General features: G+C 41.4%; 6 protein-coding genes across 6 annotated transcripts; 3 read left to right on the top strand and 3 right to left on the bottom strand.

Moving 5' to 3' along the window:
• Positions 1 to 2,692: 2,692 nt before the first annotated feature.
• Positions 2,693 to 5,179, bottom strand: LOC126560637 (uncharacterized). Its single transcript, XM_050216595.1, has 6 exons — positions 5,043 to 5,179; positions 4,487 to 4,537; positions 3,715 to 4,405; positions 3,363 to 3,633; positions 2,765 to 2,923; positions 2,693 to 2,701 (listed from the first exon to the last, which is right to left on the bottom strand). Exons 1-6 carry the CDS (start codon positions 5,134 to 5,136, stop codon positions 2,693 to 2,695), a joined length of 1,275 nt encoding a protein of 424 aa, XP_050072552.1. The 5' UTR covers positions 5,137 to 5,179.
• Positions 5,180 to 7,301: 2,122 nt separating this feature from the next.
• Positions 7,302 to 9,438, top strand: LOC126564850 (homer protein homolog 2). The gene is made up of 8 exons (XM_050221971.1): positions 7,302 to 7,458; positions 7,731 to 7,887; positions 7,981 to 8,112; positions 8,213 to 8,404; positions 8,502 to 8,683; positions 8,756 to 8,834; positions 8,913 to 9,209; positions 9,285 to 9,438. The coding sequence occupies exons 1-8, from the start codon at positions 7,454 to 7,456 to the stop codon at positions 9,393 to 9,395; spliced, it is 1,155 nt and encodes a 384-aa protein (XP_050077928.1). The 5' UTR covers positions 7,302 to 7,453; the 3' UTR covers positions 9,396 to 9,438.
• Positions 9,439 to 14,339: 4,901 nt separating this feature from the next.
• LOC126565537 (U4/U6.U5 small nuclear ribonucleoprotein 27 kDa protein) lies at positions 14,340 to 15,743 on the bottom strand. The gene is made up of 4 exons (XM_050222722.1): positions 15,606 to 15,743; positions 15,418 to 15,528; positions 14,829 to 14,930; positions 14,340 to 14,655 (listed from the first exon to the last, which is right to left on the bottom strand). The coding sequence occupies exons 2-4, from the start codon at positions 15,510 to 15,512 to the stop codon at positions 14,373 to 14,375; spliced, it is 480 nt and encodes a 159-aa protein (XP_050078679.1). The 5' UTR covers positions 15,513 to 15,528; positions 15,606 to 15,743; the 3' UTR covers positions 14,340 to 14,372.
• Positions 15,744 to 16,264: 521 nt separating this feature from the next.
• Positions 16,265 to 17,610, top strand: LOC126565887 (probable peroxisomal membrane protein PEX13). The gene is made up of 4 exons (XM_050223097.1): positions 16,265 to 16,669; positions 16,734 to 16,964; positions 17,043 to 17,254; positions 17,325 to 17,610. Exons 1-4 carry the CDS (start codon positions 16,341 to 16,343, stop codon positions 17,573 to 17,575), a joined length of 1,023 nt encoding a protein of 340 aa, XP_050079054.1. The 5' UTR covers positions 16,265 to 16,340; the 3' UTR covers positions 17,576 to 17,610.
• A 680-nt stretch (positions 17,611 to 18,290) lies between these two features.
• LOC126564897 (4'-phosphopantetheine phosphatase) lies at positions 18,291 to 19,725 on the top strand. Its single transcript, XM_050222021.1, has 5 exons — positions 18,291 to 18,584; positions 18,655 to 18,860; positions 18,951 to 19,093; positions 19,159 to 19,453; positions 19,528 to 19,725. The coding sequence occupies exons 1-5, from the start codon at positions 18,319 to 18,321 to the stop codon at positions 19,716 to 19,718; spliced, it is 1,101 nt and encodes a 366-aa protein (XP_050077978.1). The 5' UTR covers positions 18,291 to 18,318; the 3' UTR covers positions 19,719 to 19,725.
• Positions 19,726 to 19,893: 168 nt separating this feature from the next.
• LOC126565586 (iron-sulfur cluster assembly 2 homolog, mitochondrial) lies at positions 19,894 to 20,487 on the bottom strand. Its single transcript, XM_050222778.1, has 2 exons — positions 20,387 to 20,487; positions 19,894 to 20,311 (listed from the first exon to the last, which is right to left on the bottom strand). Exons 1-2 carry the CDS (start codon positions 20,407 to 20,409, stop codon positions 19,912 to 19,914), a joined length of 423 nt encoding a protein of 140 aa, XP_050078735.1. The 5' UTR covers positions 20,410 to 20,487; the 3' UTR covers positions 19,894 to 19,911.
• Between the last annotated feature and the right edge of the window lie 979 nt (positions 20,488 to 21,466).

The raw sequence follows: 21,466 nt of genomic DNA, 5'->3' as shown, positions 1-21,466 counted from the left end.
CCCCTGATGCAGATTATGCAAGGTTGATGGACTTGAGCTTTAAGAGAAGGTGGAAGTTCGCGATCGAGATAGTTAGATGAAGTAGTAGAGTACTAAAGTTACATGGCAATTTAATCGAACATTTATCTTCATTTTATTGTATTTTCACATGTAGACTTCACATGAAGTATCAAAAACCGCGTTCGAGGAAAGAAGCGATACTTGGCGCAAAGGAAATGGTTCCAATCATAAGACAGCGGCAAATGCTTAGCCTGTTGTTGCGTCACTTTGGCAGACCTTTTATGTAATCCAGAGATGCTGCAGAAACGGGTTCTCAGTGTTAGCATCCCCCCTTTGCCTGGATGCAACGAACAGACTATCAACACGGCGTGTGGTTCAATGCGGTTGAGATAGGAAAGCTTCGATGGATGTACCTATTTTTAGTGAGAGCTGTTTTTTGCAATTTTTTTCAAGATAATAACGTTTTTTCTTCATGATCAACATGAAGATCGCTCATAAGCTGATCACGAGACTATAGATTTCTTAGATAATTTCGTAACGAATAGCACTTTTGTCGGGAATGCACCAAGGTGCGTCTAAAACAATTTAAACGTTTAAACCAAAAACCAAGTCACTGAACAGTTACTGCATACACTTAAGAAACTCACAGGTTATAGGGCTTTCCTCGCGAAACTATTTGCACCGTCTGGTTACGAAACACCCAAACAGATTAAAGGATAGTTCTTCCTTGGTGCTCAAGCTGCCTCAGGTTAGTCACTTAAATTCAAATATGAAGTGCGGCACGCACAATCCACTCAGAAGCGCACATCACACCTGGACCAATGTGTCCTGTTAGTAAACAGGAGAGCAGTGTTCTACACGAGTTTGTTTAAAACGATTCACAACTCCCTGCTAATGCTTCACCGGTACACCTCGTACTTGAAGCGATAAAATTGGACTCATTCTGCGGCAGACCACGTCGGTCAGTAATATAGCATTTTCCCCACTTACTGAAATAGGTTTTTCAAATGCTTGGCAGGAACGCTGTACCAGCCCCGAAACCCTACCCCGATACGGTTCAACACGTTTTACTCACCAGTTGGCTACCAGCGGTGCATGGTGCTTCCCGCGATCGAGGTGCCAAGTGCAATAGAAAGATTAACTTTTTTTTCTAATACTAACTACAAGCTTAAAAGGCATGAAACACGTTTGCATACTAATAATGCATGCTGCAAAAATAATAATAAATTTTGGTCAATAAAATATGAAACAATGACCTACGATCATTTATTACGGCGACCAAAAAAAAAAATGCAATTCACACAAGTGGCCATTTAGTATGCACATCTGACGCTATGTATTTATTTCATTCACACATTTTTCTTGAAGTACACGTGTTTTTTTTTATATTAACTACAGTGTGTTGTTGCACCTGCATTTGCTGATCGGTGTGTTTGGTGTTATGCACCATCAAAAATCGACCAGATTAGAAGAGCGCTCTTTCCGGTTGTGATTGTGTGTTTTATCCTCCTTGGTACCACGTGTGCTTATCAAGTGTGTAAATGCTTTTGTTTGGGTTTGGTTCACAGTTTATATGTTTGGGAGAGAAAAAGGGGGTGGATCTTTTTTTTTTATAGCACAGTTGCTCCGTTCATTATATGATCGGTTTATTAGACGTTCATTACAAATATATTTCAATTATTAGACCTTTGGCTTCAGGGGTTATTATGTGTGCCCGAGAACTTTCTCTCGCGAAAATGACCATTCCATTTTCTTCAAAGATTGTTTTGTTTTCTGTTTTCTACAGTTGTTCATTCTTTTGCTATCATACAATTACTATGTATCATTGTACCTGCCTTATCGTTAGTTATCCTTTTGCCTCATTCAGCGTGCCACATCTTCCGATGCAATTGCATTCGACTCATTATTTGACTATATCCTCTTCGATTTGCAACACTTGATTGGCTTGGTTGGTTTTCTTAAAATTGCACAGTGCTTAGGCAAGACATAAAAATCTCTGGTTTGATACAATTTATTAACATTGATATAGGCATATGTATACGCTTGTGTTTTTTTGTGTGTCTATGTGTTTCTGTATGTGTATAAATATAGAAGTTTTTTTTTTCATTTTAATGTATATATTAACCATCTTAACTCTTTCTCTCTCTTTCTCTCCCTCTCTCTCTCTCTCTCTCTCTCTCTTTCTCTCTCTCTCTCTTTCTCTCTCTCTCTCTAACTCGTCCGTAGCAAACGTCTTTCAAGTAAAACACATTTTGTTCGTTCTATTTCACATCATCGAACAACGTGGTTCGACCGATCAAAGGATAAGGAGTAAGAGTCCTCGAACTGTACGTTCAGAGGTGATTTGTAAAAAATTGTAAAATAGTTAGAAAAGAAAGCATCCGGAGATGAGTTAGTGCGGGTAGTATGGAATAGGGAGGTTATTGTTCTAAAATGTCCGGAACGTTTCCAACGGAACATGAGTAGTAGTTCCGATTAAGTTAAGAAAAATTAATGAATATATTAATCATAGGTTTATCATAAGCTTAGGCCTTACACATATGGACAGGGAGACAATGGCAAAGTTACAGATGCTTCGACGAAGAACTAGGCGTAAAACACATCGATCGAAAAGTTAGGTTCCCGGATATGGCAAGGAACTGGAGATGTTTGCAATAAGTTCCATTTTCACATCTCGCGTATTATGTTCAGTTTATTCTCCCTGGAAAGAAAAAAAAGCGAAGTTAATTATTTTATTTGCTGAATTTTAGCAAACCGAGCTTACCGATTTCTTGTTATTGTTGTGAGCTTGCGGTTGAATTGTCTTTTCCAAGTAAACCACTCCGACGCCAGGCCCTTCACCGCTGATCGATGTCTGCAGGGTGAGTCCACTGATTGGGCCGTCTTCCAAGAAGAGAGGATTCTTTACCTCCATTTCACCAGTCTGTAATATGCGTATTTTACAAAATAATTGAATCATACTTGTTCGCATTTACATCGTAAAAGCGTATTGGTCTGTGTGCGAGTGCGTGTTCATAAAGTAGTGTGATTAGAATTGTGGCCTCTCAACTAATCAATTGTTATGATCAGTTGGTGAAATGAGTTGTTAGTCGTTGCGGATAAGGGAAAACCAATGCAACACTTTGACTCACTCACTGATGAAGCAAGAGAATATTTATAGCAACAAAAGCAAACCCGCCCTGCTCTTGGGTGCCACTAACGGCACAGGGCCATTCGATCCACCAATCTTTTCACAATTTTGTATTACTTCTTATTGATATTTTTTTTTTAATTATAGTTAATAAAAGCTTTCTAGAGCATTTTGTGGGAAAGGATTTGAGCACAGGCTCATAAATAGATGAGTAAAGAAACCATTCGCTTACCGGGGCCAACCCAGGACATTCGTAGACGGTGTAGTCACCTTCCTCATTCTCATCGTCGCTCGGCTGTTCCGAATGGGCTGCGCTGCGTGTCGTGTTTTCCATCGCGATTATCTGCTGCTTCTGATGCTGATAGTGATACATCTGCGCATTCTGGGCTAGCTTACGATCACCGGCGGAAGCGGCCGAACCTGCCGTCGAGTCCCTGTTTGGTCCCGTAACACCGTACGCTGGGTATTCGACGTCTGCTGCCGCTTTGGTCCTCTTGTGGAGCCTGTGAAAGGAAAAATATAACCCATACATTCAGTTTCGGCAAACTTGATTTTGTCATGACATGATGCGCATTAACACTTACGTGTACCAACCGAAACCGATGGAAATCAGTGCTACCGTAATGGCGGCACTGATACCAGCTATCAGTGCAATCAGATACATGCCAAGGCCGGTACCGATCTCGATCGGTTGCTGCACGACACCGTTCGAATTGCTACGGTCGGTTGCGGATGTAGCAACCGTCAGTGGTGTTCCGTTGTTGGACTGATTTCGATTGTGTGTACCCTTTCCCATTTTTGGGCGTATCGGAGGTGGTGGTGGTGGATGGCGATAGTCCTGGATTGGTTTCTGTTCAGCAGCTGTTCCTCCGTGAGCTGCGGTTGCGGCTCGTTCATGATTCGTTACATCGCCTCGCAGCTCGGAGCTATCGTACAAGAAGGATCCATCTCCACCATCACCACCGGCACCGAGTCCGTCCAGATCCGCGTCGCGCGCCAGGCCAGTGTTTTGGTCATAGAATCGAGGATCGCTGGGGCCTACCGCAAAGTTGATCGGTTCACTCGCTTCGATCTGATTACTGAACGGCAACTGGTACGTGTAGGTCGGGCGATACTCATCCGATACCTCGCCGGCACCGAGATACGAGGGTACCGGGATCGTTTTGCTTCCAGCGGCCTGCAATCGCTGCAGATGTTCCAGAAAGCGGCGACGCGCCTGTTCCTCGATCAAGATGTTTATCGTTTTCACCAGGTTGTCCCGCGTATCGTGTCCATCTACGGTGATCAAAATAAACGAATTTTTAATGTAAACTAACAAGGATGCGGATGAAAAAGGACGAAATTTTTAAAACTTACCTTTTGATGTCCATGAAACTGGGGTCATCGGGTGTAATCGACGATGGTAGCCTGCGAAGAGGAAGTAGGTCAAAGGAATACGAATTTATAATTTAAACAAGGAATTATCAATGTTTTATTTTGTTTTTATTTTTCTTATCAATTACACGCAACAGTGTGCGTCCACTGAAGATGCCAAAAATAAAGTCTATATTTTAATCATTTTCAAAATTCCTCAGAAAAAAAATCACTCATGAAAAACTGCAGCTAACCATAGTTCAATCTGTTTCTCTCAAGATGTTGTATATTACACATCACATAATGATTTGTCTTAAACATCAACACACTCATACAAGGAAAAAATAAGATTAATTTTCAAATTACTAACATATCTATCTTCATGGTGCAAAACAGGCTCAGCTCAGCTCTGCTTTGTTCGCTTTGTAAAACCTTCTCACTGTTTGACTTTTTATCGATCGAATAGTTTTTTTTTTTTGGTTCCATTTTCAAAGCCAAATCTTGCTATCACGGTCAATAGATTCGGAAAGAAAACGTCTCATTGGTGTTTCCAGCTTACCAGAGATGTAGTCATTGTCAGACGTGACGATCGGTAGCACCAGGAAAATGTTCCATATTGTGATGTAGGACATACGAATGCTGCGAAAGGTCATTTTTGCTTGCACCCACCGCTTCCGGTGCGTCCGGATGTGGATGGAATGGCTGTGAAGGAATTTAATGCTCCATTTACACACACACACACACTGCACAGTAGGGGGACAGCAACAATACAGCAAAACAAAAAAAAAAAACACTAAAAACACACTGCCTTTCGGTAAACTGGCTTGTCTAGTCGACAGAAAGTGGGAACCACTTTGTGCGGGTCGGTTTACCCTCCAGGAGCGCCTACGATGGCACTACGATGAACACTTACCTATCGACCTGTGCTGTGTTATAAATGGTATATGGTTTGTTATCAGTGTTCCGCTCAATCCGGTACACTGCAATGCATGTACGGCATTCTTTCACAAACCTCACACACGGTTTTACAAACACATTAGCACCCCGATGGTTTCGGAGCCAGCGGAAGATGTGTGGTGCATGGCTTTTTTTCGCAACACCGTATGTTGGACGATTTACACAAATGAGCTCCGGTCTGCAAAGCTGCCTCTATTTTCCGTATGTTCTTTGCACCTTACGGAATCCTATTGATGGATATGTATGTCTTCAAACAAGCTTCCCATCCACGGTGACAAAAATTACTGCGCAAACGCAGGGCCGTGTGGACCAGCGACGTCAAATACGGTGCGTTAATTTCATTCATGCCCAGCAGTGGTTTTGTGAGCGTTTTTCTTTTTCACTTAATTCATATCAAACACTGTTGGGAGTTTCATGATTGGGTTACACTGCTGTTCGTAAATTTATGCTCGGCCTTTTTTGTTCTTTTTGTGCAGAAAAATGAACAAAGAAACATGATTTAGGACTTTAATTTCCAATACTACTTTTAATTTTAAACCTTTGCCATCAGGCATGTTCTTTTAAATTTTAATTATTATCATTGTAAAGCAAAGCTAATTTGAGACATTGGACCAGCATACGTGGAACTGGCCTCCGTCTACACATGGTTGGATCGAGATTATCATATCCGGATATCTGGTATATATCTGATATATTCATATCCGGATCGTCTCCCCGTGCGCAGGACTGATTAGCCAGCTAGATGGGTACTATCAAGTAAAAGATAACGAAAATATCAACCCGATCCTTCTAGAGGTTGTAAAGAGGAAGCGCATAGCGTGATCGAGATTATCATTTGTAAAATATACCATCCTGGATCGTGCAAATTGATTTAAGGTAGCAATAAATAACTTTGAAGTTTTTGGTGTTAAATAAGAAGAAAGTATAAAGTAAATTATGGACAAGTTTAGTAGTAATGACACCAAAATATATAATCTTCTACACTGCTCTTGGAAGTTGGAAGTAGTTATATGTAGATAATTACATATTTATATAAGAATTGAAATGGTTTGAGTTACAGTTAAATTACGATGAATAAAGCAAATACGCTCTGTGAGACGTTTGCGCAGCATGGATCCTTTTTAAGTTGCGTACAATATGGTTTGAATTTGAGTGCAATGCTTATCTCACGGACGCAGCCTAAAAACGGAGGTTATTGGCATCGTACACATGGTGCTAAAAGAGATAACGAGAGAGAGAGAGTTTGGTATCTCTCTTCTGATCGAATTTCCATTGTGTTCTTGTTGTTCCATGTGAGTGAGTTGCGTACAACTTTAGCCATCTTTAACCATCATTACTTACCGAGCACACCCGGGATATGGTGCCCTTTCACAGCTCGGAGAAGGAAATGTCTCCCTGCAAAGAGGAAAGGAGTATACTAATTTTAAGTTTATTGTAAGCAATACGGCCAGGCCGTCCCTCATGAATAAAAAAAAAAAAAAAAAAAAAACCATCATTACTTATTTATTGAATTATCTATTTGAAAAGCATAACTTGGCGATGAGTGGGTGTATTAATTTCATAGTTTGCTTGTGGTCTATCATACACTGGTTTAAAAAACCACAACCACGATATCATTGATATTGTTTTGTTAACTTAACTTATCAGGCGCTACAACCGCTTTGCGGTCTTGCCCTGCCTTTCTATATTGTATTGTACTTTATTTAAAATTCTATAAATTGTAAAAGAGGATTCATGAAACAAACTTTCACATGCCACTAAACATTGGCAACGGCCAAAAATAACGACACGTTCGTTTACACCACTGTCATACGGCATTTGTCAAACACAAATCAAACATGGCGCCCAATCAACTTCACAAACAAACCTTGCTGTCGCTCAATTGGGATCAGTGGATGAGAAAAAAAATTGGTGGCCCGTGCTGCGATACGATATCGACAAATTTACCTTCGGGTTGGTGTTTTAGATCAACTCTCTTAATGTTAAAGCTGCTATAGAAAAACGTCGCGCACAATGGGGTAAGTCGGGAATGGATATTTTGCTAGGACAGGCCTGCAATTTCATTCGCAAAGAGTGCGCGTCTCCGACGAAGGGCTGCGAGAGCTGCGAACGATCCCGGTGGTATAGCACAGATTCTGTACACCACCCACAAATGAGGGGTACAAACGTAAAGCATAGCAAGAAAAAAACCTCGGATCTCGGAGTTCGAGTTGAACAGGGTTGAACTCGCATTTCACAATAATAGTATGTGGTTTGTTTATAAAGGTTTCATTTACATTTTTTTCCGCAGGGAGCAACCAATTTTCACTTGCAACGCTCATGTGTTCCACATAGATCCCAAAACCAAACGCACATGGATAACAGCAAGCTCGAAGGCAATCGCTGTTAGTTTTTTCTACGATTCCTCACGCAATCTCTACCGAATTATCAGTGTTGAAGGGAGCAAGGTAGGCTGTGGCAGGAAGTCTGTCGAAATTGCGTCGACTTGTTGTACACGCACCCTAATCACTAACGATACTCTTCCTCATTATTGCTAACAGGCTGTTATCAATTCAACTATTACTCCTAACATGACCTTTACCCAAACGTCCCAAAAGTTTGGCCAATGGAGTGATGTACGTGCCAATACAGTGTACGGGCTAGGGTTTGCTTCGGAAGCCGAGCTTGGTAAGGTAAGTAAAATCAAACGAAACCAGGAAATTTGTAAACATTGTGGGCGTTTTCATGCATAGAAAAAGGTGTGTAAAATGCGGTGGTTTAAATCCTTTTCAGTTCATAGTAAAGTTTCAAGAAGTGAAGGAAGCCACCAAGGACGCCCTCAACAAGGCGTCAGCCAACGGTAATTCTGCGGCTGCATCAGCAAACGCATCGCCCATCACGGCCCGTGCATCGGCCAACAGTGGCGATATTTTCGAAACCGGAAACCTAGAACCACCACTGGCACCGGCAAGTAGCATTTCAACGGTATGTAAAAAAAGTGTTGTAATTATAAGTAGTTCTAAAAACATATTCACACCCCTTCTCTCTTTTCCATCTTACCTTCGTCCTGTCATTCTTACAGACCTGTAAAACGGACAGTCCATCGCATAACAATATCAGTGAGACGAATGCTAACAATCTGAACAATGAACTGAAGCAATTGTCAATTAACAATTCATCAACGAACGATGGCACGGTAACTTCAACATCGGAGCAGCAACTTAAATATGAAAACGAAAGATTGAAGCTTGCCCTAGCACAAAGGTAACGAAACCGTGGCATCTTGTCGCACGAAAAACGGAATTTTGATTAGCAAATTCTCATTCTTCTTAACAGCTCTGCAAATGCTAAAAAATGGGAGATTGAGTTGGCAACACTTAAAAGTAATAATCTAAGATTAACGAGCGCGTTGCAGGTTTGTATCGAACATGTTTGCCGTAAAATGATACTGTTAGTTGCAATTCCTAATCTTGCGTTTCGTTTTATTCTCTAGGAATCGACAGCAAACGTCGATGAATGGAAGCGACAGCTGCACTCTTACAAGGAGGAAAATCAAAGATTGAAATTACGCTACCAAGATCTGGAAGCTGGCAAGGGTGGTGTTGTACCCGCGGCAGGTGGCGGCACAAACGCGGCCGGATTAGCTTCAAACGAGCTAACGGAGGAGCTAAGACGTGAGATTGTGTCTCTAAAGTCCCGGATTGAGGGACTAGAGGCAGAACTCATGAATCAAGAGATGGAACTGAAGGCAGCAAACAAGACTCTCAAAGATAAGCAAAACGACCCTACGGTACGTATTGGCGAATCTCATCGATTAGTGTCGATTGTATTGTCATTTTCATTACATTTACTTTTCTTTGGTCAGCTAAAACAGATGACTAATCTGTGCAATCAGTTTAATGCACAAATAACTGAACTAAGCGGCATACAAAAGGAGATGGAAAAGCTGATTCAGGCGCAGCACAAATCTACTTGAGATATGAATGTGCCAAAAGCAGCATCGGTGGCCATTAGCGGTAGTTCGACCGCAGAATCTCCTTTCTCGTCGTTGGTCGAAGGTGGTTATTGTAATCCGAGGAGCATGAAGGATGCATCACTTCCAGGTAAAGGTGCAGTAGCTACAAGTAATAGTATATCCAACTACCGTACCAACATTAATAAGATACCACCAATGGGAGACATGCAGCAAGCACAAACCGACTCACTTCCTATAGTTAATATGGTATTGAAAGGATCAGTCTCACCGGACAAGCAGCAGCAGCAGTCCCACAGTAGTAGTACAGGTGGCGCAACGCTGGCTGGCGGAACTAGAACAGGAGGGTCCACAATTGTTTTAATCAGCACTAAAATAAGTAACCCATCTATTGCGAAGATGGGAACAACGGTGGGGGCAACGATAAAAACGACCGGGACGTTATACAATATTCCTTCTTGCTCTTCCCCTACTGCTACTCTTGCTGCTACTTCCGATCATGGCGATCATCGCAAGCTGTCGATGATTTGTCAAGAAGAAACGGTCGATACTACCCGCGACGAGGTTAGCGGTCAATCTGAGATGCAATTCACTAGCAAAACGGCAACCATACTGGTGTCGAAACACAAGACCAAAACCGGACTACCTTTGCTATTGAAAAAATCAAAAAAGTAACACAGTTTTGTTTTTGAACCGCCCTGACAAGATGATAAGCACTGACAAGGGTCTTGCCTGGCCTGCCATTGCCATGGTTTGAGCGTTTGCTTGACTTCGTTTTCCCCGTGGCATTTTAGTTATTTATTAATGCATTTTTGTCACTATTCAACCACAAACGTCCTTATGAAGTGGTTGCAGCAGGTACAGATTTGATGCGTTAGCTCCGATTTTTGAGCATTTGACAAATGGTCCCGGACAATGCTGGGATCGGAGCAATTCTCACAAAGTAGAATCTAATGACCAGACAAACTCAGACAAACAGTGCAAATTTTAAAGTATTATAATTTTAAACAGTAATGATTTAAAAAAATTTAACGTTAAGGCAAACATTTTATATAAATTATTGTTTTTTTTTAAGCATTGTTTCATCCCGCGCACAATGGAATAATAGTTTTCTTTTCATTTTGACGTACACATTCCACAAACAACAGCCATGATGATTGCCAATTGTTTTAACCTATTGTTTAAGAAGCATTCCAACACGATTCCCTTACATATTTCCTTTGACTACACCTATGGTGCTGCTTACTTTCCGTTGCTGCCTTACAACAAATCCTTACAGTACGGTTGAAGAACGCCAAAGATGTTTACGTTTTAAGTCTCTTTTTTTAAATATCAAGAATCCATCACTCGACGACTGTACGTTAGGACTTGGGATAAAGTTTACGGCCAACTGCATAAAACAACATGGTTAGTGGGATAATAGTTGATTATATTTTATTCATGCATGCAACATAAATGAAACGTAAGCTTCAGACAAATCCACACTCCCTCCCCTCGCAAACCGCCAATACGTTTTAAAATTCCGACAGAAAAAGGTATATAATAGTGAAATGATGATCAAAATGTAGATGATAGTGATACTATTGAAAGGAGGAGGTATAGAACAAGGAGCGGGGCGGGGTAAGTTGCTATATGAGAGATTCGTTGATCAAGGAACAGTATTTGAAAGATAGAATTTAATAGTAAAGACCGAACGTAAACCCGATTGTGGTACCAGAAGAGTAGGAAAAATGCTATAGCAGTTGTTAAAATGATACACACTCCACTCTTGCGTACGTAAATCTAATAGAAGTTCTGCCTATTACTGTGGTACAATTTATCCATTTATTACTAACTAATCTTATGATGATACACACAAGGATCAGATAAAACCAGGTATTGCTTAGGAGTCATTGTCATAACCCACACACAGCAAGAAACAAGAATTTTGGACGTGTGTGGGGTTGATGAATGTGTATGCTACTGGCGGTTCCTGCATAGTACAGGATCGCTGTGCATACTTACTATCGGCATACAACGCATTTGAAGATACCGGTACCAATCTAACATCAGTTCAGTTATGAATCTTTCTCCACGGATCGATATGTAACCGAAGATTCCATCTGATCCAAATCTGTTATCGGCTCTTGTAGAATCTCACTGCGAACCGGTTAGCCATATGGCTGGGGCAATGAATGCTGCTAATTAGATGTTTGCAATGTCTAGAGTCGTTTCAGCATGCTGGCAAGCTACTAAAGTGTGTTGATGAAAGGATCCCATTTATAAGGTATTATACTATTTAGCGGAATGTGAATCTGAATGGCAAAGAAAAGAATCTTGATCATATATCTATACATATATAAATATATATGAAAGCAAAACGCGCACAAAACCATAACGAGTTAGTTTGTGTAAACACATCAGCCTCAACACTCCTGCTACTCAATGTGATACGTTATCAGTATCCTTTGCGACGGCTGAAACCCATTATTCTGATTTTATGCCCATTATCATAGCGCCTGGATACACGACGGATCCACGGGGAGTCGGTACGATAGAGAAATCATAAATGGAAATTTTTGCGTGTTCAAGATGAAGAATGATAGGAGTCTTACGAAGCATGTTACAGCCAAACAAATATTTAAATACACACATACACTTATATACACAATCATTATTCCCTTGGGACAACATACACAATCGAACCACACACAACTGGATGAGGAAAGAACCCGTATTAAAATTAATGACACTAGGGAACTCTGGTATATAAGTAAACAAACAAACAAACGAAAACTATGTTATTGATTATGCGCAAATACTCCTTTTTACAATAAATCGAAAACCTGTTTGTCTACAGTATGTGAAAAGCGCAATGTAAGTGGTTTTTGATTATTCGCTACGTTCGGTTCGGAACATGGGTATTTTTTCGCTTCATATGTAAGACAATGCAAACATATCACTTCTTTAATTTTTATTCCTGTTCTGATCTCAGATTGTGTTACACTATTTTTTGATCAATTAATTAATAACACATTTGTTAAGTGTTTAACTCTTCGATGGATGGCAAAAACCGAAAATTTATTTGAGGCAAATACAGGGTTTCGAACCATATAATGGAAGGGTATAGTCACCTATGCAAGCCCGCTATGGAACCCAAATAATTGAGTTCTGCATTCAATGACGAGAAGCGCCTATGGGATGATTTTGCAACTAGCACTGGCTTAAGACAGTGGTAATTAAATTGAACTGTTCCAACTAATTTTTGCATCAAACCCGTTCAAATATTAATGATACGGCGTGCTAATGTAAACAAATTATTGGATGACAATTTTTCATGTTGCTACTTTAACAGGAGAGAACCCAAAGATTAGCAGATTGTAGAGTTCCACAGTCTATTTGCCAATCTCAACTGAATGAACACCCAACAGCAGAATGCAAAATTTCACTCCAAGATTCACAAGAAGCTTGCAATATTGCACTATCCATTTGAACAAAATCTACTTGGTAATTCAAAAATTATAACCGAGTAGGTCCGGAATAAGGTGAAATCCAAGGAGGAAATGTTTTATGAAAATAGTCATTAGTCAACCATACGGTAAAGAGCAAAGCGTCGTCTTGAAGTAAAATTAAAAACATTCATTATATTGATCGAAACCTTCTTAGTATTTGCAACTTTAGAAAACATTTAAACCATTGGTACAAATCAATTAATTTTTCTTTCATTCACCTTACAAACTTAAGTGGGTACAAACATTACTGACAACATTAAATGTGTAAAAAAAAACAAACTTTTCCTTTATTTCTTCTTTGTATTTGAACCAGTTACAAGTATGTCTCTTAAATGATGTTACAAAAATGTGAGAAACAGAAAGAAAACGAGAACAAACTCGTTTAAGAATTGTGATACAGCACAGTAAATCTATCTATAATGCTTATAGACTACAGTTATGAGGTATATTTAAATTTGCTGGTATTTGTATCTATTGTTTTTGTATGGTTTGATGTGAGTGTAGGTGTGGTTTCTTTTTTGCTTTGTTTGTGAGGTATATTAAGGACGCTACATCGTGGTGCTCACACGCAGGGAAGGCTTGTTCGGTTGCGTGGTCCTAGAAGAGCAAACATAACAACAGTGCGCGTAATGCTTGTGATGTGCGACAGAAACTTGGCATAAACGGAATTGCGTTCAATGCATCCGGTTAGATACAGAAATGCTCCGTTTTGGTAAGCCATCTGCATAAAACCGGTCTGCTAAAACATTTTGTTTGGGAATTGCATGCCCATCTTTTCGTTACTTAGAAAAGGCACTGGTGGGCTTCACATCGTGCACATCGGGCACATCGGGCATGCACGGCACGGCATGACACAAGTTGCTGTCGCACATCCGTGGCGCCGTTTATTTGACACTGACACCGCCAAGCTTACTCCCCTGCGGTGGCACGATGTAGCGTTTTGGCTATTGCATTGTGTGGTAAATTTTGTATATGGTGTATATGAAAATTAACTATTGCTGTAATATGGAACCCGTTACAGTTGTTGGAGTGTGAGTGTGTTTGTGGAGGTGATTAGTTTGTTGACTATTGTTCGGTTATGGAGGTGTGTACACGCACCCAAAACCATTGCGAACGGTCGCAGGCACGCAAGGCTGTTTGCGGTGATCGGGAAACATTTAAATATACCATCATGATGGTTAAACGTATAAGAGTGTAAGAAATGATGCAAAGAAAAAACGTTAACTGTATAATGATGAGGAAATGATTAGTCTGACCCGTAACGACGGAGAAACCCCACTTAAGGGGTTGCCTGTAGCCGCAGCAGGATGGCAAACGGGAAATAAAAGTAGCTTTCAAAGAAGAGAGGAGGTTTGTAAACAGCGGAACGGATGCGGCCGTGCGGATGAGAAAACGGTTCATCCCCGGGTTTGTCCGGCAAAACAGTAACCCCTCCCATAAACGCCGCCCTAAATGTTTCGCGCGCCATCGTTCCCATCCCTGAGCGTCGTTAAGCAACAAAATCCAGCGGCCGATTGAAGCCTCCCTTGCGGTTCATGTACTGCCGATATTTGCGTTTCAATATGACATGCACTTCGCCGACATCGTTGCCTTCCACCTTTTTGCCTTTCGTCGTATCGAACCCACAGAAGCCCATCGTTTTAAGCATCTCTTGCTCTTCTGGCGTTTTGCCTTCCAGTTCAGATTCAGGTACCATGGGCTTCATCTGGGCGGCACGACGTGACGACGACGAGGAGGAAGCAGTGGGTTTATCCAGGTTTCGTTCGTATGACCTGAAAATTGGTTTAATTTTTAGTCAGCGCTGTTATCACGTTTGACTGCACCATGGATTTGTGCGTCAGAGAGATAATGGAAATTTTAGCTTCCGAAATCTTCCTAGCACCTTCTAATGCATTTTGCTACGAATTTCAGGATAACTCATACACTACACTTTGCTAATGTTCACCTCGATCTCGAACGTGATCTGGATCTGGATCGCGACTTCCTTCTGCCTCGTTCCCGGTCCCGGTCCCGATCTCTTTCCCGTTCGGCTGAACGTTTGCGGTCACTGCAATTTAGAGAGATTAGAAAAGCAAAAATAAGCAACTGTTTATATTTTTTGTTCTACTAGTTTTAGCGTTGTGCTATTTCACGGATAACTTAAACGCTTGGCCCAGACCTAGTCCTATACACTCGCAAGACAAAAGCGCTATGATAAGACATAAGATCATGTCATCTGCCGCCGGAATGCTTTAGAAGTTTAGTAGGTAAAAGGGTTGCAATAGTACATGCTCTACGAGTGTATGTATTGGCGTTAATTGCAAAAAATGCCTTCACAATATGAAATCAACCCCCTTTCAGGACATCAAAGGAAACGACTACCATTACCGATAGCCGGTAAGAAAAGGGGTTGGATGCATTCGGAAGGTTCACTACATAACCGCCTTTTCCACGGACCGATGAATGTGAAATTGTGGCACATAGATGATACGAACAAACGCAAGCGCACTGTATGCGAGAATAATCAGGACAACAAATGATGCACCCGTACTTACCGCCCCCCGGATCGATCTCTGTCGCTCCGGTCCCTGGAACGCTTTCGGCGTCTGGGGCGTTCGCGTTCCTTCCTGCGCTTGGGCGACGAAGGCATCTTTGTGGAAACGATGCTAGTGAGGGAAGATGGCAGGAAAAGTGGCATTAACTAACACTATTGAGATCACATTTGCACAATTTCCATACTTACCGCGCTATAACATTGGGAAAAGCTTAACCTAACAGCTACGCCGGCATCGTATTCCGTGCCTCGCACGCCTGATCTCTTCTTTTTACGACTTAATGAACAAATCTGATCTATTCAGCGGCAAGCACTTCAGGCTACACCATCTGCACACATTTTGACACCTTCAAACTGTCAACCGTTCGACGTTTCTATGTGTTTCGATGTTTTAATTTGAAAAATGTGTTTTTTAAGTTTTACTACATGTGCATGTACATGTAAATGTACTATATGATCATGGTGACTCACAATAGGGTGAGCATTTAAAGTTGTAAATAACGATTTCATAATTGCCTCTATTTCTGCAGGAGTCGTTTCAGCAACAGTCATGAAACATTCAGCAAATCAGCAATAACTGCAGTAATAGGGCCAGTAGAGCAAACTTGAACACTTTTCGTTGAAAATTAAGTGTCTCTCTTTTGAAATTGAAGTGCAATTGCATAAAATATCCTACGGAAGGTATGAAATTAGAATGAAACGTATAAAAATATCTAGCTGGATGATTTAACCGAAAATTAATCTTCCTGCTAAACGCGCCAACGTCAGTTGCTGTCATCGAGCGCTGTCAAAGTGACCTAGACCAAAGTCCAAAACCAAGTAGAAGAAGCATAATAATAACACCAACATAAAAGCGTAGTCCTCAAATAGATAACAAATTTAGTAAAAGTCGTAATACAGTTAAGGTAATTAAACCTTCCCGGCATGGCGACGAACTTTCGAAACACAACCCTTAACGAGGAAAGGATATTCGGCAACACAAGTGGAATGAACACGGCAGGTGGATTGATTTCCACGAGTCATCCGCCTGCATTACCACCCAGACCAGTCTTTTCTGGAGGTGGGGGAGACATGATGTTCGGTAATCGGTACGGATATGCTGGCCAATCTGCGTATCACGGTTACAGTCCGTACGGAGGCTATTCTTCGATGGATATTTACGGACCCAGAGGCTATGGAGGATACGGGATGGGCCAAGGATACGGTGGATATGGTAACGGTGGATACGGTGGAATCAATAATCCAGAACACAGGTTGGTGTAGTGGAAAAGGAAAGGCTAGAAATAATGATTAACTTTTTACTCTCTTTTTAATTAGATTTATTCAACTAGCAGAGGAGAGCTCTCGGCCCGCTTTTCAGATCCTTGAATCATTAGTTGGTGCGGTTGGCAATGTGGCAATGATGTTGGATTCCACTTTCTTTGCCGTCACTAGCTCATTCCGTGCAGTGCTGAGTGTGGCCGCCAACTTGGCACACCTGAAGGGAACATTTGCTCAATTCTGGTCATCCCTAGCGGTGGTACGGGCAGCTGTATGGTTGTATAAAAAGTGTGTTTAACTTCCTGAGATGAAATTGTGTATGAAAGTAGAGAATATTACTAAACAGCAGTTATTTCTTTTCTACAGGATGCTGTACAAACTAAGATTAACAAAAACAGATCCCACGATGGAAGCATTCAAGGAAGCATTCAATGGCACGGCAGCAAATAGTGATGTTACATTAAACAATCCGAGAAAGCACTCTTCCTCGCTGTTAGCAGCACTTTTCATGGGTTTCATGCTGTCCGTGCCGTATATGTTGATCAAACTATTCGCACCAAAAGTAACAGAAGATAATGGTAAGAATTGAATGGAGTTAGCAATTTTAGCTGTCTAATCCGACCAAATGCATCGTTTTTTGTTAAATAGCGTTAAGCAATCCTGCCCTGTGGAGCAATCCAATAGAAGTACAGGCATTGCATAAGTTCGATGCATCAAACGCCCAAGAGATGTCGATCCGCGCTGGAGAATTGGTGTTGCTTGCCCCGAAGCAAATTCAAAACGACAAACACCTTCTGAACACCGGTTGGGTACTGGCAGCCTCAGCGGATCGAAAGACGTGCGGAATCATTCCACTTAACTACGTACAAGCACTAAAACAATCGGTAGAAAGTCAGTAGATATTAAGGCTTTAAGGTGAGGTTCGGGTTTCGAACAGCGGGGTGAATAAACTATTAACCATCAACCATCGAGTTTCGTTTTTGATCGTGTTCAGTTCACCATTTGCCTACGAATGCCATTATCAATTGGTTTCGAATGGAACGATATCAAACCTCGCACGATAAACAAACATCTAAGCTGTGGAGGACGGCATTAGTTTGCCACGGTTTAGCAGTTTTATCGCAGTGCTCTGCGTTATCTTAGCAAAACATTATGATTTAATGCATTGCGGATTACATTTTGCCTTTAAAACATTCGCACAAAAAGTCCGTAGAGGTAAGAAACGGGTTGAAATCTGTATTTCAACGGTTGAGTGTACGTGAGATAAGACCGTTTTCTGCATGTTTTGTGGATTTTTTGAACAAAAAGAAAAAAAGAGGAAAAACTCCAACGAAATAAATTCCTAAACCTACTGTCTCATCATTTGGCAACACTGTCCGGTATGCTTTGACGTGTGAGTGCAAGCGAGAGAACAAGCTGCGTAAGTTTCAACAACAGGTGAAAGCGAGATGCGTTTATTTGGGTTTCGATTTGTTGTTATATATACACACTGTTGCGAAAAGTACAATTCCCTGCGCTGCTACAGTAATTGCCTAAATGGTAGCTTTTAATTCTATTTCTGCAACTATTATCGATTCATAGTGCAAAGATAGAAAAGCTCCCAAACGAAATCGAAAAGCACGGACCGGAAAAATAGAGGAAAATGACCAACGAAGGAAATCCCACAGCCGAGGGCTTCACGCACTGTACCCTATTGGCAAGCGTCGATGCGTACAACCCCGATACGCTGGATCTTTATCAGGATTTGGAGGCGAATCGGTATTGGTTCGGTTGTTTCTACGATATGTTGGGCAAGTTCGAACGCCAAGCAATGGTGAGCCAGCCGACAGATGCGAGTGCAAAAACCCGTGCCCAATCCTTCCGGGCACACTGTGTGGCGGTGTTCGATCAGTTGCAGAAGGACAGACGGTAATCAAGTGACCGAGACACGCATCATCTTCCTGCATTGTTTTTAACTGGCTGTTGCTATTTATTACAGAGACACGGGCACATTAGGCATCAGAAATCTGCTGGAGGTGATTGAAAGTGGTCTGCGAAAGTTTGGATTTGACGATCCCTGGAAGGAACAGAAAACGATCGAAAATAAAGCATCCATTGGACTGCTAAAACATCGCCTACAACAGCTGGACAGCATAGTGAGCGAACGGGAAAAATGGACCGAGCTTGTCCGTGGTGTATTAGCTGGTAAGTGGACATCCGCTGTTGAAGTTGATATATTAATGAAGGTGTATCCCGCGTTTTCATATCGATGTTGCTTTCGATGGTCTCATGCAGGCAATATGTTCGATTGGGGCGCTCAGGCTGTGACAAAAATTTTAGAAACAAATAACGGATTCGGCCTCCAGCAAGCGTTGGATCGAATACAAAAAAGACCCTGGCTGATTGACGATCTCGATGGCTGGCTTAATAGGATTGAGGTGAGAGATTCTCTGTTTTTCAGGAATTCCGGAATTAGAATGCATTATATTTGACTGTATTTTAGCACGAGCCACCACATCAATGTGCTACGATTTTTACCGATAATGCCGGCATAGACTTTGTGCTGGGCATTGTACCGTTGGTGCGGGAATTGCTGAAGCGCAACACCAAAGTGTTGCTGTGCGCAACATTGAATCCAGCGATCAACGACATTACCTACTCAGAGCTGACCCGAGCGATAGCCGACTGCTGCCAGGAATGTGACATACTGCGGAAGGCCTACAGCGAACAGCATCGATTGTTGCTGTTCGGGAACGATCAAATCGGTCCATGTCTTGACTTTCGAATGATTTCTAAAGGTATGTATTCGGGGTTCGGGAAGAAAAGAGGAACAAATTAACAAATCAACTCACATCTTTACATTTCGGGGCAGACGTATCGGCAGCAATCGAACAAAATCAGGTCGATCTGTTAATTATCGTCGGAATGGCACGAGCATTGCACACCAATCTGTACGCAAAATTCGTGTGCGAAACATTCAAACTGGCTGTTGTAAAGAACGAATGGTTGGCAAAACGGTTAGGGGGCGAAACGTTTTCTGTGGTATGTAAATATGAAAGGTAATATTACGTGGAATGTTTTAATAGTCACACTAAAAAGGATCGGCTCGACGACGATGACGACGACGGTTATATAAAGAACATGAACTACTGAAAGAATCGTAATAAATATTGAACGCGAGTTTATTATATTTTACATATTGCTATAACACAGAGTGTACCCAGGTTCTATGAAGTATTTACACCATTATTCCGATCTAGTCCAATTTCACTGTGAAAGAAGCGCCACACGAGCAGCCTTGATCTGCCTTTGGATTGTTAATAACACGAAACCCGGAACGTATCAATTCCGTGTGATAGTCAATGGTGGCACCGCTTAGATACTCGATCGATGCACTATCTATTGCCACTTGCACACCGTCGCGGCTCACGACAACATCGTCGTCACCAAGTTGTTTTTCGACGGAAAATTTGTACTGAAAGCCCGAACAACCTCCGCCTTCTACCGCGACTCGGAGGAAGGAACTGTTTTTGCATATCTCCTTTAAGCGACTGATGCAGGTATTGCTTAGCTGCACGGAATTTGCGTCGGCTACAATTGGTGCCGTATTTGACAACAATCGACGTTGAAGCAGCGATGCGATGGAAAGAGTGAAACTATAGATACGGAAGAATATTAGGAAAGGCTTTTAATTGATGCCGGTGGAGTTATGTTTACACTTTGCAGCTTACCGTCTGTGCACGATTGCGTTCATCTTGTGCCAAGTGTAATTAAAGTAGTAAACTAGACGACTTTCATATTTCCACAACAAAATTGCATAAGGTCACTGCTTTATGGCGACAGCTTTGTGTGTTTGGATATTTTTTTCAGCACATTTGTTTTGATTTGTTTTTGCAGCAACCCAGAGCTGTCATCAGTGTCATCGTTGAAGGTTTTATTGAACCGTTAAAATTTTTGAAAATTCACGAAGATGCATTTCATGATATTGTAAACTATCATAGAGAACAAATGATATAAGAGCCTTTGATCTTTGACCTTGACTTCAATTTTAAACGTAAAATCACAAGTTTATAGTAGTAGACTCTTGGTCGTGGCTTAGTGGTAATGCGACAATGGCGCGAGTCTTCATATGCCAGGACCAGGGTTCAAATCCTATCCGTACCTTTCCTCCGTAGTTGGACTGAATTGACCATTTGATGACCGATGTGACCTAATAGGTCGACTCAAAAAGAAGAAGGATATTAAGCCACACGTGTGTGCAAAACTTACAAGCTTACAAGCTTATCAGACGCAACTAGTACGCTCAGTCTAGATCTGCGCGTCGTCGTACGTCATTCCGAAATACCGAAATAAATTTAATACGAAAAATAGAAATAGAGTAAGAGTGAGTAATTGAGTTTAGTGTTACATGTGAAAGTATGGTTTATAATCAGCAAAATGAGTTTATATTTGAGCGCCGTATTTTTAATCTGTATTTTGCTGTGTGACCCACTCTATGTTAATGTATTTCCGTCCGCAATGAAAACCATGTATTGTGTACTTGTTTATTGCTGTTGTCCCGCTTCAAGACTGTTGGCGGAACGCGTGAATTGTTATAGTAACTTCACAAAGTTGTAGTGGCTTTCAGATTTTTGCGATCTGCCGATGATAGAGTCGCCAGCCACAACATCTCAATGCTGGAAACGAAATGCAGTATCCATGACAAAGAGCTAAAATTCTCTAATCCCCTGGAACCATAGAGAAACAACAACATCAAAAGGATACCTGGCAACCATATCATCCGCCATGTTCTTTCGGGATAAGGTGTACCG

The sequence above is a fragment of the Anopheles maculipalpis genome, chromosome 3RL (genome assembly GCF_943734695.1).
Source record: "Anopheles maculipalpis chromosome 3RL, idAnoMacuDA_375_x, whole genome shotgun sequence".
Taxonomy (NCBI): Eukaryota; Metazoa; Arthropoda; class Insecta; order Diptera; family Culicidae; genus Anopheles; species Anopheles maculipalpis.
Note: the sequence above shows the minus strand (reverse complement) of the source record. Positions and strands in the feature narration are given on the sequence as shown.